Genomic DNA, 7,806 nt, shown 5'->3' on the forward strand with positions numbered 1-7,806 from the left:
AACCAATTCGCCTTCCACTTTAACCGCAAACCAATCAGAGGAGGAACCATTGAAAGAAATCTTCTGAAGAATATTGAACAAAAGTTTCATTCCATTTTGTAAAACGTGTTATTTTATTATTCGAAAAAAGAAAAAGTTAACTCAAACTTATTAGCAAGTTAATAATGCGGTATTTCAGTTATACCCAATTTTGAAACACAATGAGAAAAACCTTCGTTTCATCTAATTTTTTTTATAAGCACTAGAAGTTTGAAAACTTTGAACAGTTATACATTTCGAAAATGTTTTCTTATGCAAAGCTTTGAAAATTGTCTGATAAACTTTGAACACCAGAATCAAGGGATAAGACGCATAAGCAGTGATAATAAGTGACAAGCAGGGGATAAGATTTCGAAAGTGTCCGCTAAAAAGCATGTTCAATGTCCAATAAACTTTGCACACCAGAATAAGGGGATAAGACGCATAAGCAGGGGATAAGAGGGGATAAGGTTTTCAAATTGTCCGAGAAAAGCATGTTCAATGTCCGATAAACTTTGCACACCAGAATAAGGGGATAGGACGGATAAGCAGCGATAACGAGTGACAAGCAGGGGATAATAGGGGATAAGCTTTTCGAAGTGTCTGACAAAAGCATGTTCGATGTCCGATAAACTTTGCACCTCAGAATTAGGGGATTAGACGGATAAGCAGTGATAAAGAGTGACAAAAAGGGGATAAGAGGGGATAAGATTTTGAAAGTGTCTGCTAAAAGCATGTTCAATGTCCGATAAACTTTGCACATCAAAACTAGGGGATAAGATGGATAAGCAGTGACAACGAGTGACAAGCAGGGGATAAGAGGGGATAAGGCTTTCAAAGTGTCCGAGAAAAGCATGTTCAATGTCCGATAAACTTTGCACACCAGAATTAGGGGATAAGACAGATAAGCAGTGATAACGAGTGACAGGCAGGGGATAAGAGGGGATAAGATTTTGAAAGTGTCCGCTAAAAGCATGTTCAATGTCCGATAAACTTTACACATCAAAACTAGGGGATAAGACAGATAAGCAGTGATAACGAGTGACAAGCAGGGGATAAGAGGGGATAATGTTTTCAAAGTGTCAGAGAAATGCATGTTCAATGTCCAATAAACTTTGCACACCAGAATAAGGGGATAGGACGGATAAGCAGCGATAACGAGTGACAACCAGGGGATAATAGGGGATAAGCTTTTCGAAGTGTCTGACAAAAGCATGTTCGATGTCCGATAAACTTTGCACCTCAGAATTAGGGGATTAGACGGATAAGCAGTGATAAAGAGTGACAAAAAGGGGATAAGAGGGGATAAGATTTTGAAAGTGTCTGCTAAAAGCATGTTCAATGTCCGATAAACTTTGCACATCAAAACTAGGGGATAAGATGGATAAGCAGTGACAACGAGTGACAAGCAGGGGATAAGGTTTTCAAAGTGTCCGAGAAAAGCATGTTCAATGTCCGATAAACTTTGCACACCAGAATTAGGGGATAAGACAGATAAGCAGTGATAACGAGTGACAAGCAGGGGATAAGAGGGGATAAGATTTTCAAAGTGTCCGAGAAAAGCATGTTCAATGTCCGATAAACTTTGCACACCAGAATTAGGGGATAAGACAGATAAGCAGTGATAACGAGTGACAAGCAGGGGATAAGGTTTTCAAAGTGTCCGAGAAAAGCATGTTCAATGTCCAATAAACTTTGCACACCAGAATAAGGGGATAGGACGGATAAGCAGTGATAACGAGTGACAACTAGGGGATAATAGGGGATAAGCTTTTCGAGGTGTCTGACAAAAGCATGTTCGATGTCCGATAAACTTTGCACCTCAGAATTAGGGGATTAGACGGATAAGCAGTGATAAAGAGTGACAAACAGGGGATAAGAGGGGATAAGATTTTGAAAGTGTCCGCTAAAAGCATGTTCAATGTCCGATAAACTTTACACATCAAAACTAGGGGATAAGACGGATAAGCAGTGACAACGAGTGACAAGCAGGGGATAAGAGGGGATAAGGTTTTCAAATTGTCCGAGAAAAGCATGTTCAATGTCCGATAAACTTTGCACACCAGAATAAGGGGATAGGACGGATAAGCAGTGATAACGAGTGACAAGCAGGGGATAATAGGGCTTTTCNTGACAAGCAGGGGATAAGAGGGGATAAGATTTTCAAAGTGTTCGCGAAAAGTATGTTCAATGTCCGAAAGACTTTACACCTCAAAATAGGGGATAAGACGGATAAGCAGTGATAACGAGTGACAAGCAGGGGATAAGAGGGGATAAGATTCTCAAAGTGTCTGCTAAAAGGATATTCAATGTTCAAATATACCTAATTCAAATATTTTTTGTTTGAAAGTACAAGTTTTCTTAAAGATATAGGGATTAGAGAGAATAAGGTTTTTAGAATTTTACCAAATGTAATTTTAGTGAAACAAAAAGAAGCAGAAAATCTTCTAACTTCTCATATACCTAATTTAATTTTTTTTAAATACAATTTTTCAAATACTTTCTTAAATTTTATTTCAAAGTTTACTCAATAAATTTTCTTGCTTTTGCCCCATCATCAAGTAGATTTTTTCTTAAGGGTGTGAAATTTACTCTGGGTCTTTTAAGATGTTAGACCATTTCCTTGTCCGTACTTCTTTATACCCCTTAACAGAAAATTGTCCTTCAGTAGTAAAAGCATTCTTGTTCCTTGGCTTTTTTCGAGGCCACTTGTTTTCATTTTTCCTTTTCGATTTATGAAGAACGATTTTATCTTCTTTCATCTTTCTCCTTGGCCGATGTAACTTTTATCAACTTGTCCATACATCGTTCGCTTTTCTTGCAACATCTTGTGACTTTCGTTTTTGATAGTGCACCTTGGCAACGTTGGATGTGTGTTCGGTCGAGGCTGACAATAAGTTTTCTTTCTAGCGTCAGGTTCTCAGCGCTAGCGGTTTTCGATGATCTGCCTATAACGGGTTGGTGTTATATACTTTCCAATCGCTTGATACACCATTCTTCCAAATATATCTCCCAGGTTTTTAAGCTGGTTTCCGTTTTTACAGACAGTAAAAACACATTTTGAATTCATGTGGTCTAACATGATCTACGTAATTTTTCAATTTCGAAAGTACGTCATCAGTAAAAACAATGAATCAAAACCGTTATGTTCTTCAGTTTTAAAGTGTGTTTGATCAATCTTCCTGTTTTCATAGCAGTAAGAAATTTCACAGTAGAAATTGAACTTGGCCTGCTACCTTTAACATTCAAAACACAAAGAAACTACAAGATGACGCGAAAGAAATCGTGGGCACGTGAGCATTGATCTTTGATAAATTTACAACTATTATACCTCCTCGTGAAAAGGTATCACTCTTTGTAAATCTGCGTGACGCCCGCAATTGATACTCCAAATGCTCGATTGAAAGTAAAGTGTTCCACTCGACCCGCATTTCTTTCTCGACATTGTTTGCACGAGAGAGAAAAAAAATTCGCTGTCAGAAATATGCTATTTGTCCGCGCGTACCCCTACATCTCAAAAAGTCTAGGCAAACTCAATGATGTAGGTAAGATATCATCCCGGGTTTGCCCAATTGCATTCATTCTCCAAATATCTCAGAAATCTCTCTATTTCCGTAGATCCAACACAATATTCCATTAAAGTCAAAGTCAATTCAAAATTTTCTTCCAATTTTCCAAAAATTTACAGAACTTCATATTTTCGGAAATTTGAAGCGCTTGATTTGCATCTTTTCCACCCCCCCAGCACTGCATATCCAAAATTAAAGTCTTTAGCCAGTTGCATTTGTCCGAGAAAGATGAGATGTCCCGTTTTTTCTGATTTGCTCTATTTGAAGAATAGATTTTATCTGTGAAACTTCATCCATTAGGTTTTACTTTCAAAATAAAGTACCATGCGTGTTTCGTCACAACATGTTTTCTGCAACCTCGACTGTGGTAGCTATCGCTGTCACAATTGGAAACAGGACAAAAAACAAGCCAGCTGCATTGGAGTCGCTTGAGCGTTTAGCCTTGGGACTTGCTCCTTCAACGCCTTCCCATCTTTCTTGCTGAAAGTTCTTTCATCGCGTACCACGTCCTTTCTCCATATTTTCCAATAGCATTTAAAAGTGAACTTGCCTTTTGAGAGATCGCATCGATCCTCTCTTAAATGAACTAATTACTAGATAAATTTCACGTAATTTCAGAAAAAAGGAATTATCTCACTATTTTAATGAAGTTCCTTTTATCTTTTAATTTCATTCTGTGAAAATACCGTATTCTTTGATTAAAATGTTTTTTAAATTTAAATATAAATTAGTTCTTTTAAAAATAGTTGAAATGACTATTAAAATGAGATCAGAGTCCCAATTGGTTTGGTTCTCTTTACTCTCATTGAATCGTTGTAGAATAGGAACTATTGTGCATATAGCACCGCAGGAATACTTGTAAATGAACAAAAAGTTCCTTTCAAAACAAATTATTTAACTCATTTGTTCCCTTGATAAAAAATGAATCTTACAAATTGAAATAGAAACGATGAACTATGAGTTCCCTTGGGAATTGACTTTCGGAATATGGAGATCTTAAACTGTAAACATTTTTTCTTAATGTAATAAAAACGTGTTTTGAACCAATAGTTCATTTTTTTCAATTCCCTTTTGGGATTGTAAAAAAATGATCTGTTAATAAACGGACCAATCAGAGCCTTACAGCACTGCTTCATGGCAAGGAACAAAAAATCTTTTATGTAGATAATAAAAAGAGTTTGGATATCATCTAAGCATCACTGATGATTTCACCATCAATGAAAGAAGAAAAATCAAAGAGATGTGCGAAAAAGCTAAAACATGGAACTCCGAATGTGATGGTGATTTCATTTGGCGTGTGAGAGGAAGTCCCAGAACAGATAACCTCCACTTGATAAAAGCAAACAAAAACTTTGCCAACCAAAAGCTGTCAATATCTAGCCTCAGTAGCAGCGACGATGAGCTGCCAACAAAACATTAGTCTTTTTTAATTGTAAAGTAGCGTTGACTTTTATTAGCCTTTGTTCCTACCTTTTCGTCAACATGAAATAAACTATTACTTACTTACTTACTTTTTTTTTCTTCTACTGCCTCTCCTGAGGATAGGTTGTGCAGATCCTTCAACCCAATATCGAAAGGATTGATGTACTTTTCTTTCAGAACTTTGACGATTTTTGTCACATGCTTTTCACTTTCAATGATTTCTGATGGTCGCATGGGCTTATACTGGTAGCAAGATGTTGTGACTCCAGCCATTTTCTTGAGCTCTTGTGTTGTTTTGGCTACATCAGAACGGTTAAGGCACCACTTGAGAACGGATTCTTTCTTGCTTGCGAAGAATTTGATACCACCTACAAAGTTTTGATTTTCTTAATACCTAGGTACATAGTAAATTGAGACTCTGGTCAAAGAAGAGAAATAGCGCACACCAGAAAGTTATGATACCAACACAAGTATACTTTTTACCTGACGTTTTAGCGTCACGGTTGATTGATTGTTCACCACGCTGGTCTACTGCGGTGCGACTAGGGTAGGAAGATTGAGCTTGAACGGACATGCATGATGTTTTCAGGATTTCCCTCAATCCAGGATAGAATGAGTCGATGTTTTTCATTGTGTGTGTACCAGGTTCCATACCTTGCGTAGTTTGTCTTGTTGAAAACAAAGTAAAACGGCAACATCTCCTCCCATGCTAAAGTCTCATCTCAAAATCATTAGTTTGAACTGCTGTGTGTATTTGGTGTTGTATTCGCATCATATCTAAATAGATCATCCAGAATTGAGCTGTTTTACCAATCTTGCCTTCCCGGACTCCTTTTCTGTAACTCTCGTATTTTCTGATGAAATTTTTCCATTCGTCTGGTATCTTAGCATTGAAACTTTCAGGGTCAACACTTATGTCAGCTAGACTCTCTGGCACGATAGGGTTCATCTATAATAAAAAGTATTACAGCCTGTTACATGAATTTCCTAATTTCTTGACCGATGCAAACAGTTCATAATTGATCTTCAAGTATTGAATCAAATAACATACCTCTGCCATAAACCTTTGAAGTAGCAATCTTTCTAGTGCCTCAGAAAATCGGGAATGCACGAACCAAGCACGGTTATAATTGCTTCCACTGATCGCACTATTTAAATTACCTTCGCAAATTCGAGATTGATATACGGTATCCTTAAAGCCTGAACGGTCAACAAGCATGCCAATAACCTGTAAATAAAATCCAATGCACAATTGTTTAGACTGCTGATATTTTTTTAAATATGGCAAGTGATTTAAATATATTTTTATCTAGGAAATGCAAATCTTATTTTCTCCCAATTAAATGAATACCTGAAAATTCTCTTTCATAAAATGAAAATCACCAAGATGGATAACGACATTTTTCAGGGTGTTTTGATTGGACCACAGAAACTTGAAAGCGTTGAGTGCAGCACCGACATCTAATGTGATATTAAAATACGGCATATCAACGGATGAGGACAAAGACTATAGGTAACTCATGTACTTAGAAATTGTGGTGAATTCTGTGACTTTGGTCGTTATCGGTGGGAGGTACGTTTCAACGGTCTTTTGGAAATTTTGAGGACGAGGCTTGCTTCCAAATAGTCTCCAACCGGTGAAAATCGGAACAGCTTGATCTGAATGATTGACGTTTCTGAAAAAGATCCAGGTGAACATCGAGTTGTTAAAATCCATCTCACTAAAGCTTTCGTTGTGAGAGGTTGTGTTGATAGCTGGTGGTGGTGCAGCAGTATCAACAATATATGCAACATGCTCTTTTTCTGTCGGAATGCATAATTTTCGTTTCCGTGTCCTTGGTATCTCGACGTGTATATCCTTGTTAGCGCCTCTGAGTCCTGGTTCCTGGAAGGCTACCAGATGTGTTGTGTTTACCGACCCACCTCCTCCATCTTTCTCCACCAAGACATCAAAGTTATCAACCCAAAACCATGTAAAGATAAACTCGTGGTCAATAGGTCGCACCTTAAGAATATAAGTTTCCTTGGCTTTCAGCATTGAAGCTTCAGATAGTGCCATTTCAATCTCGCAGCAAGTGCCGTATGTCACACAATGCCCAAGTATATTTGTAATTTCGACAGGTTGCCTTTGCCCAGTGATGTTGTGGAGTCCAAGAGCAAGTAAATAATGCTTGGGAGTGATAACCTTTCCATTACTGACATTATGGATGAAGTCGGATGTAAACGGTCGGATGTAAACGAATCGATTAGCCGGAATGCCGTGTCTTTCTTTGTTTTTTCTGAGGTGAGCAGGTGCTTTAAGAATAATTGGACTGATTCTGGTGGCTTTCCGTATTCATCCGTTAAGCTATCAAAGGTTGGTGGCCACTTATGTTCAGGAACCGACTTACAAAATATGATAATATCTTCTCGCAGTTGTTTTGCAACAGAAATTATGTTAGAGTTAGGATCAAACGATGGCATCATTTTCTCATCAAAAATGGATTTGCTGAACACAACTTCCGCACACCAGGTTGGACGAATTGTAGAGTATCTGGAAACTCGTTGATGATTTTATTCTTGAGTTTATGTCTAGAACGCTTGTCATCGTTGCTATAAGGGTATAACCATAAATCGATTGCAATATCTTCATCGAGACAACTTTGTTTTCTCCTATGATTACATTTCTGATGTACGCCTTGACAGCATCAAAATCAGTCCTCAGAGATGTTGTGGACTCCTTAAAATGAATAAGCAATGGATAATCAAACGCTCATTCCTTATAAATTTCGCGAGTGTTCGCACGCGAGTGAATAAG

At 37.7% G+C, this 7,806-nt stretch overlaps 1 protein-coding gene across 1 annotated transcript; it reads right to left on the reverse strand.

The window, feature by feature from the left end:
- Positions 1-5,171: 5,171 nt before the first annotated feature.
- Positions 5,172-7,229, reverse strand: LOC136805337 (uncharacterized). The gene is made up of 4 exons (XM_067061932.1): positions 6,361-7,229; positions 6,061-6,237; positions 5,493-5,958; positions 5,172-5,377 (listed from the first exon to the last, which is right to left on the reverse strand). Exons 1-3 carry the CDS (start codon positions 6,493-6,495, stop codon positions 5,719-5,721), a joined length of 552 nt encoding a protein of 183 aa, XP_066918033.1. The 5' UTR covers positions 6,496-7,229; the 3' UTR covers positions 5,172-5,377; positions 5,493-5,718.
- Positions 7,230-7,806: the final 577 nt, after the last annotated feature.

The sequence above is a fragment of the Clytia hemisphaerica genome, unplaced genomic scaffold (assembly GCF_902728285.1).
Source record: "Clytia hemisphaerica strain Z4C2 unplaced genomic scaffold, Clytia hemisphaerica genome assembly, whole genome shotgun sequence".
In the NCBI taxonomy this organism is placed as follows: Eukaryota; Metazoa; Cnidaria; class Hydrozoa; order Leptothecata; family Clytiidae; genus Clytia; species Clytia hemisphaerica.

Bases quoted from the DNA above. Each gene is read 5' to 3' on its own strand.
- LOC136805337 (XM_067061932.1), bottom strand. From the start codon at position 6,495: ATGCCGTATTTTAATATCACATTAGATGTCGGTGCTGCACTCAACGCT. The intron at 6,238-6,360 runs GTATTCATTTAA...TTTTATTTACAG, and splicing joins TTATGAAAGAGAATTTTCAG to GTTATTGGCATGCTTGTTGA. The intron at 5,959-6,060 runs GTATGTTATTTG...TTTTTATTATAG, and splicing joins TTCAAAGGTTTATGGCAGAG to ATGAACCCTATCGTGCCAGA.